This window comes from Neopsephotus bourkii, unplaced genomic scaffold, assembly GCF_033783945.1.
Source record: "Neopsephotus bourkii isolate Nb327-2 ecotype Australia unplaced genomic scaffold, CSIRO-AGI_Nbou_v1 NB_318, whole genome shotgun sequence".
In the NCBI taxonomy this organism is placed as follows: Eukaryota; Metazoa; Chordata; class Aves; order Psittaciformes; family Psittacidae; genus Neopsephotus; species Neopsephotus bourkii.
Genome location: NW_026900826.1, coordinates 1,915,917 through 1,938,501, shown reverse-complemented (window position 1 = coordinate 1,938,501; position 22,585 = coordinate 1,915,917). Strand labels below are relative to the sequence as shown.

At 42.6% G+C, this 22,585-nt stretch overlaps 1 protein-coding gene across 4 annotated transcripts in view; it reads right to left on the bottom strand.

The window, feature by feature from the left end:
• FBN1 (fibrillin 1) overlaps positions 1 to 22,227 on the bottom strand; it is a 151,639-nt gene extending 129,412 nt beyond the window's left edge. For all 4 annotated transcript variants that reach the window (XM_061347354.1, XM_061347351.1, XM_061347352.1 and 1 more), the window contains exons 1-4: positions 22,138 to 22,227; positions 21,406 to 21,683; positions 7,116 to 7,198; positions 6,102 to 6,200 (exon numbers count right to left, since the gene is read on the bottom strand). In XM_061347354.1, coding sequence (XP_061203338.1) covers positions 6,102 to 6,200; positions 7,116 to 7,198; positions 21,406 to 21,578 — 355 coding nt within the window. In that variant the 5' untranslated portion in view covers positions 21,579 to 21,683; positions 22,138 to 22,227. The remainder of the gene's footprint in view (positions 1 to 6,101; positions 6,201 to 7,115; positions 7,199 to 21,405; positions 21,684 to 22,137) is intronic.
• Positions 22,228 to 22,585: the final 358 nt, after the last annotated feature.

The following is a 22,585-nucleotide window of genomic DNA, read 5'->3' as shown; positions in this document are numbered from 1 at the left end:
AAAAAATAAAAAGTCTAATAAAATAAGGACAAATACATTTTTTAAGCAGTCTCTTCATCAGGCATAGAGAAGCAGGCAGACCTCCCAAACAAGTGAAATCCTCCTTACAGGTCCTGCTGTCTCATACAGCTGTGAACCAGGGCACTCCAGTAAGCAGCCAGGAAATGATTTCCCTCTTAACGGGAACCACATGAAAGGCTCATCTCCAGATAGGATTATGGTCAGATCAGCATTTCAGTAGGTTGTGACGGAGCACTGGATACCTACACCGTGTTATCTGAAATGCTCAGGACTGAAAATTAGAAATCATACGTCCCACCAGAGTCTGCTGCTAGCAAGTGTTATGCCAACCACTGAATTCTTCCCATTGCACAAAGCCCTTAAACATCATTTGACTTTTTACAGTCCAGAAGTATGTGAATAGAATTTTACTTTTGTTTTCAGGTAAAAATAATTATTTTAACTGTATTGCCTTCTATAGCAACATGAATCCACAAAACAGAAGTTAAACATGCAATGGGAGAAAGGATTTAAAAACAATCTAACATTTAAAACACTCGTACTCTTAATTCTTCAATTATAAGAGTTAAAACTGTATCTTGTATTTCTTGTGTGTCTAATAGTTAAGATACATCTTTGTTGTACTTTGGATGTGCTTCAGTACTTCAGGCAACAAAAATGTACTAACATTCCTCAACAAAAAGTAAAATTGTCTGCAAATACAGAGTGAATATCTGATGAAGATTTTTGGACAATGTCCTAAGTAGGTCAGAAAAAGGTGTATAGTTACTTTAAAATGTGTAGTTCAACTTAGCTTTATACAATCTTAGAAAAACAGAGGGGATTACAAGAAGCATAGGAAATGATATCATCTGTCAAGCAGGGAAGGAACTTAAAAACCACAAAACTGATTTCAATTAGAGCACGCTATGCCAAGAGCTAATTTCCATTCCCACATGAAGACCAAAGCCATTTAAATAGTTTGAACTACATTCGAGATAAAAAGGTTAACAGTAGCTTATATGATGATTTTCATATTATTTGTTCAAGTAAAAGTAAAGTCTATTTCCCCGTTTTGGGATAAGGAGTGGTTTTACACATAACACACACACACAAAGTTTCCATAATTTGTCTTGCTGCTTCCTAAAGGAACTTTTTCCAAGGTAAAATATTTCTTCCTCCTTCTTAAACTAAAATCATTACAGGAGACTGCTGGGACACCCAGACATCTTTGTTAAAATGAGCCATTCAGATCAGTAAACTTTCCCCCAGGCAAGAAAATCAGTAACATACGGTCAGTAAACTGCTAATTTTCTGCCTTCTTTTGAGGGAATGTTGAAAATTGTATTTCCAAAATCATACAGACTATTCTGAAATATTATCCTTCCAAAAGTTTACAGAAACACATGCAAAGGCTGTCTAGAGCTCACATTATGATTCTGAGACTGCATTTTTGAAAAGTAGCACATTAATGCAGGTCCAGAGTCTCTTTTCTCAGCTAAATCAACAATTCCATTAATGTCAGTGGAGATATTCCAGTAAGTGAAATAACCTGTTCCAAGGTATCACACTGACAGACACTTAGGGAAAAAGCACAGGAATTGCCATAAGGCTGGTCAACCAATGCATATAGCTTTGCCTTAACTCAGCATGCTCAGGAAATGTTAACAATATTAATAAATTATTGTTTTTAATCAACTGGTTTTCTCTTTCACATCCAATTCGTAAACAGTCTGCACTGGAAACTTCTGAAGTCAAAACAGGAATGACTGCAGGAACACAGCTTTATAAACCCACAAAAGAGCCAGTGAGACCAAACACATCCACACATGCTTTGTGTGTGGGCAATGTTTGCATTGTTTAGCAAAGCGAAACAACAAGCTCCATGCTTGAGCGTAACAGTTCCTGACTTTTGGAATAAATTCCCAGCAAAGCCGAGTAAAGCCTGCTTCACACCAAGAGCGCTGGGACACCACAACCGCTCCCGAAACATGCTCACCAAGCAGATGAAGGGTAACCCACACGCTGTCTATTCTGCGATTCCAACCTAGAAATGGGAGGTGTGAGGGTCTGCGATCCTCAGGAGGGACAACCGAGCCAAGGGCGCCCTGCAGGTACCGTGAGGAAAGGCTGCCTCTCGTCTCTGTGTGCCACGGCTGAGGAAACGCTCCCAACCCCAGCCACGCATGACGCAGGGCTTTGCCTGCCAGGAGCTGTAAACAAGGAATGACGGTCTCATCACATCCCAGATGCTCAGCAAGCTTTCTCTTTGAGTGATTGACTCACGAGAGAGATGGCAACTAGCGCCAGGATGGGACGCGGGCTGCAGCCACGTGTGGGGTGCTGAGGAAAGCCACAGCAGCCTTGAAATCTCTGGGAACACTTAAAATTCAACACCTATTACCACCTCTGACAGCAGCAGACCATAAAAGAAGGGGCTGAGCTCCAGCTTTTACCACCATTGAAGGGTCACCACACCACCCTGAGGAGTGGGATCCCGGGGCATGAAGCTGAGGGTGCAGGCCCTGGCCTCCCCCCTGCAGCAATGCCGTCTCTGAGGTAAACCTCAGTCCTCGGGCAGTGCCTCTGAAGCTACTGTAGCTGGAGACCACAGCAAGCCCCATTTTGCACTCAGGAGGTGTAACCAACCTGCCAGGGGTGCAGACAATTGTCCCCACCAGCCACCAGCCCCAGCAACCTCCACAGCTCGCTAGAGAGCCTCTGCCATGGCTCCCTTCCTTCAGAGATGGCCCCATCAGCAACCACCTTCCTGTTCAGACCAGCCCAAGCCAGTGTGACTAAAGCAGGTTGGAAGCAAAAGCAGTGGCTTGGCCCATAGCAGCGTCAGCTGGGGTGCCTGATGCTGAAAGGGACACACTCCTCCTACTCGTTCTCATACCCTCTTTCCCAGCAGCAACATGGCAGGGTTGCAGGGTGTGTCTGCAGCACAGACAGGGGCACAACCACAGCACGAACAGACACCACAGAAGCAGCCATGGCCCGGGTGGTCTGAGAGGCAGCAGCGGAGCAGCCGCCACAGAGCCAGCACAGCACAGGCCGTAAGACATCTCCTCACACATGCACCTGTGACGCCAGAGCCAGCCATGTATCAGGGCCAGTGGGGGGGTGTCTCCACACATGGCAACCTTATCTCCAAGCCTACCATAAGCATACCCAAAAACTCTCTAATTACACAGAAATAACCACTAGTCAGCCAGCAAGTTCACTCATGTCAGAAAAATCCCTGCTGAGAAAACCACCAGTTGATCTTTCCAACCACGAATCAGACTCCCAAAGCTGACTCGTAACCAGAAAAGTCACAACACTGACCTGCATAAGAAAAGAACTCAAAGGCTTTGTTATGCTTTCCAATCTGCATTAATTGATTCTGACAGACAACCGGTCTATAAGAGCCACCATGAATTTGGTTTCTGTCTATGGTTGTACATACTATAAAACCTGTGCCCATTACCAATTCCTTAACTATTAAAAAGGCACGTAGCTTAAAATATCTGAAAGACGACTCAGACACATATCTCACCTATCAGAAGTCATGCATTTAATCCTGTGAAATCATGGCATTGTCACTCATTTTTAATTTGCATTCTGAATATGCCAAACATACCATTCACTTTTGATTATTTTCTATTTTAATAAGAGTTTTCTTGTTTTAAAAAAACATAAAGTAAGCATGAATGCATTCCGACAAAATATTAACTGCTATCAATGGGAGCCGAAAGTAACCCTTTGATGTCAATCAGTACTTTAAATTAATGTTTATGTTTACTTTGTTTCCTAATAGCAGATCTAAGTCATTGTGGTCTACTGTGTAAATACATATTCACAGATTTTGTCTACAGTGCCAAGAGATCAAATTACTTACAACAAGTGTATACTCTATAAGTCCTAATGAGGTTCTGGGTCATAAACATTATTACACAAAAGGGCACAGAGATGGTGGAGTCTCTCTACAATAACTCAAGACACTTTTGCTTTTAGATTTGGTTTGTTTTAATACCTAAAGGTGATGCAATCACACATACAATGCATCCTAAATTACTGCACTGATGTAACTCGATAGAAACTATTTTTTTAAGCCAACTCCTAAGTCCAACTGTAAAGTGTTAATACTTACATCTTATACAGAAAAGCAACATTTAAAAGTGAGCAAACCCATGGAGCAATGTAAGGACAATAATGTCAGGATTGATTAAGTTTAGGATTAGTAGAATATTGTTGGAACTAGATGATCTTAAGGTCCTTTCCAACCCTAACTATTCTATGATTCTATGATTTAGACCTAGAAGTAATTGTCAACAACCAATACAGCTATGTCATACAGGCTTTAGAAGCTGCTTTACTAAAAACCATAATAAAGTCCTGCACCTATTGATCTGTACAACTTTGATGAAGGCTAAAATTGTGGAGATCAATGGTAGAATATTCCAGAAAAGAGTTATGAGAACTGTAACTTTACTCACATTCTGTTTTTCTTTTAAGTCCTGACTCATAAAATACTTCAGTGTGGCCTAAGACGAAAATGAGGTAATACTAAGGCCCACATATTCCTTTTACAAAGGTGCCAAAATATGTAACAGATGTAGGGATACATCTCTCCCCTGTACCCTGAAGGGCACCTGGGAGAAGGTCATACTTTCCTTTATTGGCTAACAGGATTAAGGCATATGCACCTGGTAAAACAGTAGCTGCAAACCGAGGCAGAAACACTACAACACACTGTATGTAGCATGTGTAGCATTTTGCACTCTTCCTCCTTCCAGTAATCTCTGGGAGCTCCATAGCTCCATACCCTCCTCATGCTGGCCTCTCCCTAACAGACATCACAGGAGACTGTGAAAGGGGTCGAACTACAAAGAACAATATTTACCATTTTAGTACATGCCATTCCATTACATTCCACAGTTGTTATTGTTTTCCACTGTTATTGCATGAAAAAGATGCTAAAGCCACAAGCTGAAGTGGTCGGTCATGTGGGAAAACTCTTATCAACTAGGAAAGCAAAAAAATAGCAAGGTAAAAAAAATATAGGGGCAAAGCAGACCACACACTGAGTCTGAATAGATATTCAGAATTAAAAGAATGACCATATTGCATAATATTACAGACCTCAGCTGAGTGCATTCCCCACTGTGTTCAGATAGTTATGGGCATCTGTGGGAACAGTTCCCCAAAATTCTTCCCAGAAACTTCACATCTTACACAAAAATCTGAATCATCTATATCCTAAGAGACAAGCAACATACTTGAATAAGAGTACATTGGACTTTACAGCTGGCATCTCTGATACGAACTGAGATACAATCCCAAGCAACATCCTACTTTATATTAGATACTTGACCCATGATTAGTCATTGAGCTATTTGCTTCATTGAATTAATTTAATTTTACTTATTTTTTACTGGATCTGGGGAACCTTCCTTGAAAATCTAAAATCCAAACATTTCTAGGAAAAGTCATCTATCTGAAAAATTTCATTTCCAAAGCATCTTTTCTGATGAAAAGCTGTTCCACTTTAAAACCGTGACCAGTTCTGTACACCAAAGCAATTACAGAAGTATCATCTGAATAGGATCAGTCAGTAGATTCAGAGAGCCTGGCATGGAAATGCTATAATACTTGTAGGCCCATATATACATAATACAGCATCATGTCTACCTTAGTAACCCCCAAAATGGAGTAGAATTACAAAACCAGTCAGATTCAGCCAACTGTCAACAGTCATCTCTCTATATCTTTACAACTTTTGTGCTGCATATGTGTGCATGCCAGCATTGAATAGACATAAGGCATTTTCCAGAAAGCAAGGAAGACTGGAATTAGTGCTACAAATTGGCAAATTAATATAGCTTTCAATAAAACAAATTCAGTTTTGATCTGGCAAAAAAAAGAGCATCCCCAATAGTTAGTCTCTGAGTCATTCTCCAGTTTCATCACAGGAGCCTACACTTTCTTTCCTGTGGTAAAAGTATGTCTGGTGACTCAGAGGTTATTTGTCTTAAACACTGACCACTGACCTTACATACCTTATTAGCTTCACAGACTCAGAAGAACAATATCAAAGACACAGAAGAAATACTTACTTGATTTTGAACCACAGGAGGGGGCTATCTGACCATTTGGGCATGTGCACATGTTTGGTCTAGAGCAAAATCCATCCCCACAGGAATGTCTGCAGATTGCTATAAAGAAAACATAAATGCCTTTAAAATATGTTTCCAAAACCCCAAACACATAAAAAAAACACAGATAGAAAATTCAGTACCATAAATACCTACAAACTCTTCAAATAGTACACAACAGATTCCAAAACATCTCCTCCTGTTCCATCCTCCATCACAGAGGACAGAAAAAACCTAGAGCTTCACCATCTGTTATGAAAAGGCCTGGGCATGTGCCATAGGCCACTCTAGATACAGGGAAATTTCTGTGGAGAATTGAAGCTGATCCATTTTACCAGCCTGCTCTTGGGGGAAGGATAGCACTGAGGCAGCAGTACAATGTCCCCTTTATTTCTGCACCAGACACACACATAAGCATAATAATTCCCATCTGACAGTACGCTGCCTCAGTACTTCTGGAGAGGGTCTTATCAGCCTTAGGCAAAGTGTCTTTAACAATTACTTCTGGTCCCCTGTACCATTACATGTGAATATGCATACAGCACTATGATCGATATACGTATATATTTATATCCCTACATGTACGTTTCAAGGATATGGTCCAAACAAGCACAGAAAATGTACTTGCTGGCCTGATGCTGTTGCCTCCTTCTATTTTACTTAAATAGATTAACATATTCCACAGCTACTCGCTCCCAAGAGTCCACACACCCCTTGAATCCCTTTACCACAGACTTAAACAGAACATGTGGATGAGATTAATCCTTTGTTAAATACTGGTATCACATCACTGTATTATAGCCCACAAAACTTTGTTCGTTAGCTTAATATATTTAAAATGGTAAAGAAATGATGAGCAGCTGCCATTGAAACCATACAGAAACACATTTCAGTTTTGGTATACAATTAAAAATACCCTGACATAGAGGGACAAGAGATAAACCTCAGTCATAACACACAACTAGATTAACTTACGGACTATGCATTGGTTTCCACCAGGTAAGGTTTTCCATCCAGGGCAACAGTAAGCATTGTAACGTGATCCACACACATTTGGTCTGGAAAAAAAAAAGATGAATTCTTATTTTTACTCAGCAATATGTTTTAAAAGTAGAGGCATAAAATCGAAAAAAGTAAATCACTGCAATATACATTTCAATAATTAAATCTAGAAGCGTTGTATGTTTTTAGCAGAACTGTATGCCTTTGGTTGCTGGGGTTTTTTAGGTAACATACACTTTCACAAATTTAAGATTACATTATACACATGAAATCAAATCAGTAACATCTGAACAACAGGAACAGCATGGGCAAACCTCGTCTCATATCACTCCATATCTGGCAAAGTAGCATACAGGGGGGTTGAGCAAAACTCCTATTTCAGTACAAAATGAGGGATCACACCCATCATCATTGGTGAACACAGAGGAAATCTATTGCTCTCTCAATGATAACTCAGGCTTCATGTTGCTTTCTCTTCTTTACTCTGAAGTACTATTACCGTTCCCCGTTTTGCCCATGAGCAAAACTATGTTCATGTAACAAAAGAAACACGCCAACCATGACATTAGCCAAATAAATGAATTAGCCAAAATATGTAAATGCTTCATTAGTAAAAATTACTTACTATTAAAAAAAAAAAGCCAATGATGTTGGTGCACGTAGAGAGATAGGGCCCTGTGAAATGAATGAGGGGTCTACTGCCCTTCTTAAATGATGGATCCATAGGGTTTTTTCTTTCCAACCCATTCCCCTCATCCAAATTTACCCTTTCAAATATCTGTATCACTAGAGTTTACAATGAAAGCTGACAGGATGTGACACTATTCCAATCACGATTTTATTGGTAAAAATAGAAAAATCGAAACCATTCTATGCCTCTCACAGATTATAATTCTTTTTATCATGTCCTATTTATTTAATGCATCTATCCATGCAAGTAAAGCTAGTAAGAATAGCACCAAAAATGGGAAAATGCACCTCCTTTTGTTGTGTGTTTAATGTCAGAGGAAAATTTTACAACCTCTATTAATACTGTGAGCAATTACTCCATAGATTAATGCATCTAAAGCTAACTATAAACTTCTTAGAAACTGCTTTATTAAAATATCATAGGTGGATTTGAGACAGATTTACAGTGTTTATTGTTTTAGGAAGTGGTTTCTATTATTGTTGTCCTTGGTCTTTCAGAAAGATCTTCATCCCTAGTATTGCAATGTCTAAGTAAACAATAGTTACCTCATATACTGAGGCAACTTAAGACAAACAATCTTGATATATACAAACATTTATTCATGCACATTTTCTAACTATCAGACTTTTACACTCTTGTATTTATTCAGGGATCTGCATTATGAATGCAATTTCAAGTATTCTGATTACAACTTTGATGACACCTTGTCTTTTCATTAACTGCTTGGCCAGAAACTACTTAAGTCAAAGCAAACACTATCATTATCTTCCACTGGTTCTGGGCAATTACAAAGTGGTAACCAAACTGAATGAGAGCAGCACAACTGGACTTGTTGCAGGGCCCTTTTCTGTTACAGTCTCAAAGTCTTATTCATATAATTCCAATGTATTCAGTTTTAGTAATGTCAGCTACTTCCCTGCAGGGCTATAACCATGTAACTTTCCTAGAGTTCCCTGTTCATCAATGCCAAATGTTGCTCCACGATCATCTGCCAAGTCAGACTGGCAAGCAGACAAGTGAGATTGCTTTTCACCTTCTCCAGGCAGAAGAAATAATGGAATAGAAATAATGGAACTTATTAAGACAGACAGAATGGGTTTGTTGCTACCTGTTACAACCTACAGGCATAAACCACCCATTTCCAGTCTGGGTTGGTAAGAATCTATAAATGGCTAACCATAAAGTGATGTTTAAGGTACTCTGTCAATTCTCAGTCTCGCAAGTACATGGCTTTGGGGACCATCTGGTCCAAGTTAAGAGTCAGGAGCAGATTTCTGTGCCATGGGGAAACCCAAATTTTACAATCTGTTTCCAAAATGGGGCTCTGGAAAATACAGATGTGCCAGTAATCATGAAGTCAGAGACCCTGGAAGCCTTGAAGCTGTCCACAGGGTAGGCTAAGCTGTACACCCAAGAAGCTCCAACTCGGATGCAGCATGCTCAGCTTTAATATAGAAAAAAAAAAGTCATCAAACTATACTTCCATGGAACAGTTTGAGCCTGACAAGTGCATTTTCCAGTGGAACACTTTTTCAGCAGAAAGCTGCTGTCTAGCCTATAAAAGAAACCTATATTGAAGTCTGAACACTACTTCTTTGAGAGGGAGCGAGTGTTCGTTACTTGTACCTATTTGTAAAATGTCTTTAAAGAGAATTAATTTTGAAGGTGAAACTCATTGATATTTATGAGGTAATCAGACACTATGGCAATAAATCCCCATAAATAAATAAAGGGAATAACAATTTAGCTCATGTAAAGTCACTGAAAGCATCAATTAAATTGTAAAGGCTTTATCACGATAATTACTATAAACAGTTAGTCACTGTTGTGTTTAATAGAGCATATTCTCCTGCTGATACTCCAGGCTATGAATACTAAAGAAGCATTTTATATTCTTATAAAACTGTTTTCCTGAACAGCACTACAAACAGAGTTCAGTTATAAAACCTGATTTGTAATAGTAAAATAAGCAAAAACGCATCTATACAGCCCAAGCCATCTGTGGTGACCACAGAACCCTACTTTCACTCCAAAGCTCACAGGAGGGAGAGAGTATCTCAGGAGCAAAGGTATTCCCACTGCAATTTAAAATAGACAGGTGTCTCACTTTAGAGTCACTTACAAACTTGTAAAGTATGAAAGGATTTCGGTAAGGGTATAGTGCTGAGAGACAGTAAGACTGATGTCCACAGTTTTATCAAGGATGTCCAAAATAAACAAGAAAGTATGCCTTTGATTAATTACATGCTAGTACAAATGCAGTAGCAAAATCAGTTGAATAATTATAAAAGCCATTGGTCATCAACCAGAAAAGTCTTAGAATGGCAGAAACTTTCATCTGGAAATTCTGATAACTAACACTTGAGAATGACAGGTCTGGCTGACAGCATCTGCATGCATCACAGAAGATATTCTTCTTCAGGAACTATAGCAGGGAATCCCTCACCCCCATTACAAAGTAAAGCTTTGTCTGTCCTTTCCACCTGCATGGAGATGGAGCCCACCAGCATCAGTCCCTTCAGGTGGACACCACGACCCTGCTTCAGGGCAGCACTGTGCTACACCCGGGCTGTGGCTGCAGCACAGCCTTCACCTGCCACACATTCTCAGATAACTGGTCTCCTTTCTCCACAGGGCAACACTGACATTATTCCATGGGAAGGACCAACTGGGTCCATCCCTCCTTTGCTACTCCTGCTCCCGGTGCTCCATTTCAGCACGGATAAATGGCTGCCTGGCTCTCCCAAATTGCACGCAATTACCCAGTGAGACTGGGGATGAATTTGTGGAGCAGGCACAAGTATGTAAATGGATGGGAAGCAAACCACGATAAACTTGGCAGCGCCTTCTTATCAGATGTAACAGGCAGCTAGGGTACGTGACCACCAGGCAAGCGAGGGAGGTGTTCAAAAGTTCCATCTAAAGCTGACAGGGGAACACCACCGAGCCCAGGAGCAGTGGGGGCACCAGCCACAGCCTTGTGGCTGTTCTCCCCAGGGCCCTGGCACAGGCACAGCCTGCCTGGGGGTGTGCTAATTCTGCACATCCCCGCTCTGCCCTGCCTGTGACCCCTCGAGGAAATTACAGCCCTCTCCCGAAGAAAGCGTTGCCCATCTGCAAGCTCCCACGGGAGGAAGTTTCTGGCACTGCTGTGAGCAAGGCTTCAGGCAGAATATCTGTCAGCTGCACTGCCATGCACCGGCCAACAGTGGCGTAACCCAGGCTGAATCAAACACAAAGCATGGGTCGCAAATAAATTAGACACCAGACAGAGTGGGCAGAAAGCAGCTGAGAGTAGGAGAGACCGCTGATCACCAGTTACAGCTGAGCTGAGATGTGAGGAAGGGCTTCTAATCACTCAACTCACTTTTTCTCTCCTTGGAAGAACACACAGACTTCCTTGCAAGAAAATGCTCAACGAAGGGCTTCTATTAACTGTTTGATTGCAACTGATAGCGCATGTTTAACACAATATAAGGACCCAGTTTTCTAGCAGAAAAGATACAACTTAAAGCAACGTCATCAGCCAACATTTATTTTTTAGAATAGACTTTGCCTATTTTTCTTCTTAAATGGTTAACACTGGTACCTGCTAAAACTGATTATTATTTGCTGATCATTTCCACATAGAATTGGAGTGGTGCTTCCATGCCTGCACTGGGAGTTAAAAAGAATGGCAAACTGCACCTGAAATAATGGTAAGCTTAAAACTGTGGTTGTCTAAGTCTGAATACAGCCAATGCACTAAGACATAGTAGCTAAGGCTCTAAAATGTGAAGAGGAATAGCTTTTACTAGTCATTTTCCAGAGACACACAATCACATCTATACCTTTTGCTGTAAAGCAGCTTTATGTACCTTCCTAAATTTCTCAGCATCTCAGAGTAAATGCTAAAAGCACAGAGTGGCTCAGATCTGCTGACTCCTCTGGCACTTTACTGAGCTTTCCCACTGAATCAAGAATTTCCATCCTTAAAAATACTCCAAACCTCAGTGGACACCGCCATGAGCAACCTGATTTACGTTCACCCTGCTCAGAGCAGGGGTTGGACCACATGGCTTTCCAAGGACCATCCCCACCTAAATGATGGAAGCCAGGTACATGGTAGACAAATTAGAAGTCAATACCAAAAGCACCTCCTTTTGCTAACACTGGTGCCTACCCACTCCTCCAGGGAGCAGCAAGCAAAGCAGAACTGGGAAGGCAAGGTCTGGTTCCCCATGGGATGCAGCAGCTAACAGCTAGGGCACGTGATGGGCAGTCTTCCCAAACCACCTGCCACCCTGACACATACCACTCTGCATATGACCTCACAACTTCCAGTGAGCACAGCCACAAACTGAGAAACTGAACTATGTGGATGGGACAGTGCACGAAACACAGACAGAGATCTGCACTTAATGTGCGTTTCCAGGTACCCCAAATAATTTAAACAGGGCTTGCTTCTCTGTTGTGTAGCTAAATTTTAGAAAACAGGATGCTGTTAGTCACTGCCCTTTTTCATCATTCAGTGAAGATTTATTAAGAGGATTCTTGAAGCTATTTATTTCAATCATTACAAAAAAAAAAAATCCAGGAAGTTATTCCAGACTCTATAAGCAAACACAAAATTTAGCTTCTATTATCCTATAAAAAATAAGCAAGCATTTTTAAGCAAACCAGGTTTTTTTATATCCAAAGGATTGCATTTGATGTACTCATTTTTACCATGCACTAAGTGAGCCTGATGTTTGTGCCATGCAGAGAGCCTAATATGATAACTATTTCTCACTCTGACAGTAAGGATACCGCTGTCCCAGAGTCCTGGCTCAGTTCAACTGAAAAAATAACATGCTGAGCAGCTCTACGGGTATCTTTGGCTCTGGCCTATGTGCAAGTCAAGAGTTCAAACTGACATGCAAGTTTCCTGCAGAAATACTGAACACTTTTCTAACCCCAACTTCCATCACACTGTGACAGCTAAATACAGCAATCCAACAACAGCATTTGACATTAAGTGAATTCTTCCGCACTTGCTCTGAAAATCTGACTGTGTCTTTTGCAGGGACAGACTCATCTAACCTGACAGCCAGGCATTGTTCTTATTCAGAGCCAGGCACAGACGCGTTTCTGGCTCATATTCTCTCATTGTTTCACTTGAGAATGCGAATGGGTCCAGTTCAACACCCGACCCATATGGCTGCATAAGACATGTAAAGTACACGTACACCAACACAAAAACTATCTGTTAGGCCAGACTAGCCCAGCTGGTAAACAGGAGGGATCCAGCACATACTTCCTTAAAACAAACAAACAAAACTACCAAGAAAAAACAAGTAACAGAAAACCCCAAAGCACATTCAGGAGATAAGAAATCAGTCTATCTTGGTGGCACTAAATAGCATCCCACAGGAAACAGATGTACGGGTGGGCTAGGGTAATGCTTAGCTCTCCAGAAGTCACTTCACCTGGGGAAACAGTTTACACCTCCAGCACCACTTCCCACATTCACCATGTATCTGCTGATGGCTACTGGTTAAGGTAGAACCCTAACAGTCTCTCAAGAGAAAGCACCCAGGCAAACTCAGGACCTCTGCCAGCCCATGCTGTGCACCAAGCAGAGCAGCAGTGCAAGGACTGCATGCGGCACACTGGGCAGTCAAGCCCCAAGGCTAGCCAGCCACTTGTCCAGGCTTTCCCAGATGATGCTGAGTAAACTGGTGCAGCCTACTGTCCCCACCTTGGAGCAAATGCAAGCACTTAGGGAGTCTCACAAGGCTGAATTTGTATCAATACTTGTCTGTGAATGCCCTTAGGTATTAAGCAATCCCATTAATTTGTATTTTAAACTGCTTTCCCTTAGGCTACTTGAAGATTAGTATTTTTGTTTTGTAAGACAGAAGCATTTCTCCCCCTCCCCTCACAACACACAGTGTCCTACTCTCTTCCCTCTCCTTGCTGGGACAGTGATTCTGTGTTTGCAAAAGGGCGGTTACCAGCATGTCTATCATAAGGCAACAGGAAAACCCTGCTGATAGGGAATCCACTGTTTTAGTTCACCTTATCCCTAGCAGCCGCTGGTAACACGCTCTGTATAGAGGGAAAAGAAAAAGATGAAATATCCGAGGGAAAAACAAAGGAGAAAAGAAAGAGGGGAAAATGTTCCTGAAAGGAAAGAAATTTTAGCTTGAAACCTCAGCTGAACATCACTGGATATTCTGATGTCCTCCAGCAAAACATGAGAGAGAGGGTTTTCATCCTCTTAAAAAAGAGGATGAAAATGATTAAGGCTGTAGACAAAAGAACTGTGGCTTTCATTTGGTATTTCTGCGGCTTTAATGGTCATGAATCATTTCATAAAATGAGAAGTAGAAAACAACAGATTCTCCAGCAAGTCAACATTCAAAATATTCTTCCAGATAAAAGCTAGAACTCCTTCATACTTCAGGGAAGACCTATAAGCAAAACCAGAAGGCACAGGTTTTCTTTAACAGGCTACATTTCTCAATATACCTTCCAAAGATGAGCCCAACTTCTTTAGGCTCTTTAAATGCAACAAAACCAAATTATTCTTCTCATGCCTCTACCTGCACACCAACCTTAGCATGGGCCTTAAAGAAATTAATAAATAAAACCAAAGTGGGGAAGTCAGAATGGATGAGAAAACAACGAAAGGAAACATCCACAATACAAGAGCAAAATGCTACAAATACATTTTCCAGCAGAGTGTGATGGTTAATCAGAAACACTCCAGGCCACAATTGTTCCATTCTACAAAAATATTTACTGAGTCTGGGGAGTAAGTGACACACATGTATCTATATCCTCTTCATCTGTAGGGTTCCACAGGGAGATGAAGAAGGAGAACAAGATGGAAGGTGATTTTATAGGAAAACAAAAAATCTGATGATTAATTTCTTACTACTTCCATAAGTAAACTTTCCAAGATCCCTAGCTAAAGCCTGAAGTAGAGATTGCCACCTATTAGCCAATGTCTACTACACTTTTACCAAGAGCAAGCTAGTTTTCCAGCTGATCTATGTGCCTAGATAGCTTGGGTCTTGTGTTCTGTGTTGTACTGTTCTAGTAATCACAGGCTGCTGAGTCCATGAACGTATTTAAAGTGGCCTTTGTCAAAAGTTGCATTGAAGTTCATATATAAAACATTCAAGTTTGCAGGATGGAAGCTAAATGACAGTGAAATAGACTCTCCTAAGTGAGCAGCACTGCTGAAAAACACACCACAGGAAATGAAAATAAGCATACAGGAAAAACAGAAGCTGCAGTTTTATTCAATAAGGATCACTGTAAATGAAGCTGACAGATGGGCTGTTCCTGCCAAACCCTAACCCAGTGATGCTCCCATTGCTCCCAAATAAACTGAGAGCAGCCCTATGCTTACCTCAATTCTGCATCCTCAAGCCCAGTATAGCCCCAAAGGTTCTGGCACAGCAGTGTGAAGTTGCACACAGCGTAGTAGCTTATGTAGTTAAGATGGCAAATATAACCCAGATCAGACTGAACCTGGTGAACAACTTTTGGAACCACCACTGAACAAAATGTATCCTGTGATGGCTAACAAAAAGGGAGAAGTCTACTTTTATAAACCTTAAGTGGGCTCTTGCTAGAGGAAAGTGCAGCTGTGGTTAGTATCCCAGGCACATGCTGGAGGCTTCTTCTGCCTCCTCCAAACAATTCTATCTGGAAACCTGCACTGCAACCTGCAAATTACTGTACCCTGCTACAACCAGACACACTCTGCAGGTGCTGTTCTTCCCCCCAACCCTTTATGCCTCCAGTTTCTGAAGACTGTCCTCCCCTTAATAAAAGTTCAACTGAACATCAACACACTGGCATCAGAAAGTTGAAGTCTCCTGAAAGACAACACAAAAGATTAGACAATTCCATCATAAATCCAAAGAAGAAAATGATCACACAGGGAAACAAAGCTCAATACATAACATCTCTTATTTTCTGAATAAGAGCTGCAGCATAAATCTGTTCCTAACCTGCCAAGCAATTAAGTCATAGCCACAGTCAGCCTTACACAGGACCCCTCCAGGTGGATGTGGCAAACCCAATATGAAATCCTCCATACACTGTACATGAAGTACAAACCCTCACAGGCTGGCTGTGACCTTTCCTGCAGCATCTGGGTCAGCATATCGGGCCAGCCTGAAATAGCCAAGAGCTATGCAGACCAAAATAAATAAATCAAGTAATAAACAGAAGAGGAGAGGAAAAGAAAAGAACTACATCCAAGCCCACCATCCTGATCTTCAACATGTCACCTAGGCAAAACAGAGTCTGGTGGTAGGAAACCTGCTTCATCCAGAGTTCCCCAAGCCAGTTTTACAGTACCTCAAGAATGCTGCTGCGCTGTTAATTGTGGCCTTTTTTCCTCTGTTTGTTCTATTTTTTACTTACTATCATCAAATGGGAAAAAAAGTATTTATCTAATACATTTTAGGGGAGGTAGTGGTCTGATTCAAATTTCAAACAACAGACGTGGCACTTCTAAACCATTTGTGTTCAGCTACAATATAGTATGAGACAAGATCACAGAGAGAAGACTGGCTAAACAGTTTGTAACAGAGTCACACGTGCCTAAAACACTCTCCAGTGAAAGAGATTACAGCAATACCCACAGAAGTTTTAACCATAGGATAATTTCCCACTGGCATACCCAAAATTAATTGAGCTCTAATTCTGCACTACAAACTACGTAGCTCCAGAAGTCTATCCCTATAAACTCTAAACCAGAATTGGGATTAAAGCCATGCCTTTTAAAGAGATCCTGTTCGAATGACAGGATTTGGAAATCTAAGTGTAGAGTACAAGGACTAGGCCTGAAGATTATTTACTTTTTACTGTTTTTCTTTGGGCTGAAGAACAACATGGAACTATAACAAGAATGCTAGAACAGGAGCTTTGCATTGCTACTGGCTCTAGATAAAGCAATCCAGGGCAGACTATTATCAGACAGCTTTCGTTAAATGCATTTAAAAAATTCCATATTGTATTTAAACAAGTATATTACAAAACATAACTAAAACCTATTGTGGTAGCCAGGAGAAGACATCTATATGATCAGAACTGAAAATAATGTGTTATTCCCTCTTTAAATATTAGCCCTTCAACAAGTGTTAGCAACAGCTATTGCCAGCCACAGAACAGATTGTGTGCTGGCTTCTTGCTTGATTCTGTCTGCTTTCCCTGCTCCTAATCCATACATCTTGCTCCACAGAGAAAGTCACACCTACATCAAATCGCATCATGCAGCCCTACTGAAAGAAAAGAAACATGTACATTAGTCACAGAGCCAAAACCTATGAACTCATTTCACTCTAGAACCAGATGTCCAAGGATAATGTAATAAAAAAACAGTATCACAGCCATCAGCAAATAAATTCAGAAGCACAGAATCTTAACACTATGCGTAGCTGCCAAGGAGTTCAGGTTTCACATCAGCATGCACTGGCATTAAAGTTCTTCATCCTCCACATAGACTTTATTCTGTAAGACGCAGAGGACTGGAATGAGGTGGGCTGTGCCACCTGGAAGCCAGGTGAGTGCTCCAGCACATGAGGTATTAAGCATCTTGCCTCTAGTTTTAATTAAGATTTTTATTTGCAAGAGTTCAGGCTGCCTCCTGCTCAGAGAGGGACACTGACAAGGTGTGGCAACAGCAGCTGGCCAGAGGTGTGCAGGCCAAAAGCGGTAAGAAAAATGTTTGCGGTTCTTCAGTATAAACCAATATTTACTGGTACGGAAAGTCTGCTTTTCTTCAGCAGGCTCTTAGTGGTAAATACTGGTTTAAAGCGAAAACCAGAAGCCTTAATTATATAGTTGAATACTGGAATTATGCTATAGATTTATAAGATTTATTTCAGAGAGCAGTGATGCATAAAAAGGGTCAAATCCAACCAAGTTTATCCATGTAAGAATACTGGTAAACCTGTGGACTTTATTTAAGATGACCCAAAGAAACTGGTCCAAAAAAAACCCCATGCAACCCCCTACTGAACAGCTTTACTCCAAGAGTTCTGTGAATCATTTTGGAGCCAACTATTCTGCTCTTCAATATTCACTATCATTTCAACTTAATAAAAACAAAGAAATTAAATCATTCTTGCACAAATGCATTTAATTAGTCTCTTAATTAGGGTCACATCACAATGCAGCTATCTGGATGAAATTTTGGTTATTTAAAATTTCTGCTGACCTACTGGTTAGGCAAATAATTGCTTTCTTTGACCATTATACTGAGAAAAGACTAATAAACACAATAAACATTGCTTAAAGTATTATTAAGTACTGACTGAGCCTCATTAGAGTTTGAGGTTTTTGTCTAGCATCCTCAGAAAACAGGAAATCCTAATTAATTCTAAGATCTTTAAACACAATACTTCTTGCACTCAGTCAAGTACCAATCAAATCACCAGCAAATTCTTTTCTTTTTTTTACTTTATATCCAAATGATAGAAGCACATATGAATGGTTGACTTCAAGTACATTGTGTTTATAAGGAACTTCCCATCCATGGCCAGTTTTGTAAGGCCTATTTCTTCAGGAGTTGATGGTATACTTAGGCATTTAATGGTGTCTCAGTAACAGCTTATTATTTTAACTTGCTGAATCACAATGGATTCCAGCAACATGAATGGAGAATCTAGTTATATTTTTAAATAATTATTGCCTTTATTCTGATTGCTTTCTGATCACTTAGAAGCACTAGTACATAAATATACACTGTCTTAGACCAAACATTACGAGGACTACATTGCTAATGCCTCCAGAGCTGGAGCAATTTAATCTACATGAGCAGCAAGCTTGAAGTCTTAAAATAAGTACATAGAAGGCATTTCCAATGATTTCTAATTATTAAACTTAAAATATACTTCTAGATCATGTTATATGTTCAGACAGCTCACTGCACAAACAAGGAGGCAGAGGTCATAAGGACAAAAGCAAACATCTCCTGCAATCAACAGCTTGCAGTAAAAAATGTTAAGTGGGAAAAATAATGAAAAATGAAACAGATCTTAGAGTTCTTCATTTTAACATACAAGACCAATATGCACGCCAAGACTAGCCTCAGTACTTTTAAATGCTAAGGCTTTCAATAGTCATTACACTGAAACACACATGAAGTCTAAATGTAAAGGGTTTTCTCCAAAAACATATCCCCTTGCTTCTTACAATCAGACCAAGAGTTCATTGCAAAAAAGTCGTAGTCAACTACAATAATATGAAAATAAAGTTTCCCAGCATCTGTTATGACTTGTGTTACAGCTCTCAGATTCCCAAATGTGCTTGTGCTGATGAACAGGTTAAAAAAACAGTATGTCTTCTTGTGAAATCATATTTTTAGTGGTTTAGCCCTTCAGTAACCATGAATTCTCCTTGTCTAATGCATATACAGTTCCTGTACATGCAAAATATGTTTTCCATCTGGCTTTCCAAAGAATTAGTTCCAACCTTGTCTGTTGAAATGACAATTCTTTTTACCCACATTGTACAGTTCAGTACCACACCTAAGGAAGTGCTTCTAAACTGGAAATATCCAGGAGGATTCATTACCCAACAGTGATCAAGATGACGGTGTTAACGATCTCCTGCAAACAAGTTGGGAACCCTACCCTCAGCCTCAAATGAGAGTTACAGAAAAAGGTCTAACGTGTAAGCAAACTAGTAATTTGGTTTGTCTTTACTGTATATTATTATATCCTTGTCAAGAACCTGCTTCCCAAGGGCACTCTTTCAGATTTGTGATATTCAGAATTATTGACTAAGATATAAAATACTTAAAATTTATATTGCTGTTATGTCTAGATTTGCAGAATTCTAAGTAGATATGTAACTCATAGATAATACACAATAAATCATTGCAAAGTACACAGATACGGAAGGCTTCTGTTAAATGTAAGAATCAACTCATAAGACAAACTACTTACACTAATCCATTTTAGATTCCAAAAATAATTAACACTTGAACTATCACCTCTTCATGCACTATTACTACTGTCTAAACAGCACAGTTTTAGAGCAACAGTTGCATTCACCAAAGACACTTTATCCCCAGCTAATGTGCCTGTAACTCCCACAAAGTCCCTTAAGTCAGCACACGTGTGCTAGCTGGCATACTCTGTCCCACTGGTCAGAAAATGGTGATTTTCACTTTGATATTAACTCAGAGCTCTGTAATGAGAAAGTTTATTAAAACATCCTATAAAATAAAGGCACCTTCTGAGAAATATTTTTCCTTAGCATCTTCTACTGCTTGCAATTAGTCCTACAAACTTTACTGTGCATCCTCCTCACCTCCTAGTTTTTGTCACAAGAAGAAGCTGCTTTGTTCAACTATTTCTCTTGTGACTAGGTATAAAGAAATGAAATACAGAGTCTGACCCTACAAAAATCAGATCCTTGAAAAAAAAAAAAAGAAGAGTTGCATCCATTTTTTGCAACATGGTGACCTAAAAACATCAGCCTTTTCCAACCAGGCAAGCATGAGAAAGTGCCAACATTGCAATCCGGAATATAAATAAAAAGTACTATACAAGTATGAAGAAGTTACCAAGAAACTAAAGCATATACACCAAGGCCTCTAACAATAAAGTTGTAACAGCTCCTTTTTGAGGAAACCAGAAAAAGAAAGAAAATAGCTTGCATCCCTTACTGAAGGATAACTACCTCCATATCATGTTTGCTACAGTTGCCCTCTGCCTGATGAGTGAAAAATCTGGCTATGGGCTGAAAAGGTGCATCGGAACACCCGAAAAAGGAAACCCCTTTATTCTGCCAACACTGCAAGCTTTTCACCTTTACAGAGAACTACGTTTTCAACTGCACACACATGCAAAGTCCTTCAGCCAACTTAAAAAACTATTTTTGCATTGGAAAGGTGTTCCATTAGAACTGGGAAAAGTTCGCCTGATACAGATTTACCCTTAAAAAAAAAACAAAACGCTTTACTAAACATATACAACAATGTGTCATAATGATTTTAAACTTTTATATGCCTGTAGATAGCTCTGATACAAAAAAAATGGTCCTCCTTCTTCCCCTCTGCTTTCCCCAGGTCACAAGCAACACCAAATGAGCAAAGTCGGCCCGCTTGAGTGCAGGAAAGATGCACATCTCACAAAGTTTAAGGTGGTGATGGAAGAGGGCAGCTAATGGAAAGGGCACGCCGTGGTCTCCGGGCCTCATCGCTATTATGCTTTATGCAAAGCAGAAGTACGGGACGCGGGAGGAATGCACACGCCCGCAGTGTGCCTTTAGCTACGGCCTTCCGAGAAACTAAATTTGCAACCTCCGAGCTGCAGCGGCTTATCCTCTCCAAGCATCACCCGCCAAAGGCGAAGTAAGGCTGCAGCACGCAGGGGACCCAGCCCCGCGGGATGCTGCGGGCGGCGCCGGCGCCCCAACTCACCCTGTCCCCCAACGGGGGATCGGGAAGCTCTCCCCCACCAGTTCCTACCGCAAAGGGGCAGTGGACATGGACGCGCGCGCACACACACACACACACACGCTGCTCAACGCGGCTCCCCGTTCCGCGCACCCCGGGAGGGTCGGCCCCGCACCTACCCTTTGAGCGCGTCGTGCCCGCCGCCGCCCTGCCCTCGCCTCTTGGCCCGGCTGGCCCGGCTCTCCTTGGCGCTGCTCACCCCTTCGGCGTGCCCGGCGGCGGCGGCACCCGCCTGGGACACCCACAGCACGGCAACTCCCAGGGCGATCCCCAGCAGGCGACCCCGCCACATCGCGTCCCCCGAGTCCTCGGGCTGCGACCGGCCGCCGCCTCCTCTCCGCCGCCGAAGTGCGCCGGTCCCCGCCGCCCTGTCTCCGACCAGCCTCTGCAAGGCGAGCTGCAAGGGGATAAAAGGGAAGAAAGGGGGGGGAGTTAGGGACCGAGAAAAAGCGGGCGCGGCCGCTCCGCGCCCCCCGGAGCCTGCCCCCGCGCCCCGGCGCCGTCGGCCCCCGGCCAGCCCGGCGCTAGCCCGGCCCGCGGGAGGCGGCGGCCGCGGGAGATGGCGAGGGGCTGCCCGGAGCCGCGCGGACTCTACCTTCCCTCCAACAGCATCCGCGGGGACTCCCGCTCCCGCACCCGCAGCGGGCAGCCCGCGGCAGCCGTCACCGCTCCCGGAGCCGCTCCGGGGCTGGAAGCACCTCCCGGGCATGAGCCCTCCCCGGCTCCCCGAGCCGGGCACCGCTGCGAGCCGCGGCGGCAGGAGCGCAGTGCCCGGCCGGGGAGCGCCGCGGGCAGGGAGCCCCGCGCCCAGCCCGCCCGCCCCGGTGAAGCCCGCTGCGAGGGGCGCGCACCCGCTGGAGCCGCCGCCGCCGGCCGCCGTTCCCGCTGCTGTTCCAGCTGCGGCCGCTGCACCCACCGCTATTCCAGCTGCGGCTCCAGCTGCCCCCTCCCTCCCTCCTTCTCCTCCTCCTTTTTCCCCTCCTCTCTCCCCCCCCTCCTCTTCAAGTATCGCCCAGGCAGCACTTTCTCGCGAGAGAGAGGGGAATAAAAACGTTCCCCCCACCCCCGACCCGGGGGTCCGAGCGGTGCCCGCGCGGCGGCTGTAGCGGGAGGCCCCGGCGAGCCCCGCAGCCGGTCACCTGTGGCCGGGCAAGGATGCGCTGCCCAAGGGGCCCGGAGGGAGCCGCGGTCCTGCCCGGGGGTGAGGGGAACGCTGCGGCCGGGCAGCGCTGCCTGCTCGGAGCGCCCCGCGGGTTCCCGGCGCCCGCGGAGGCAGAAGCGGTAGCGCTGTGGGACGGG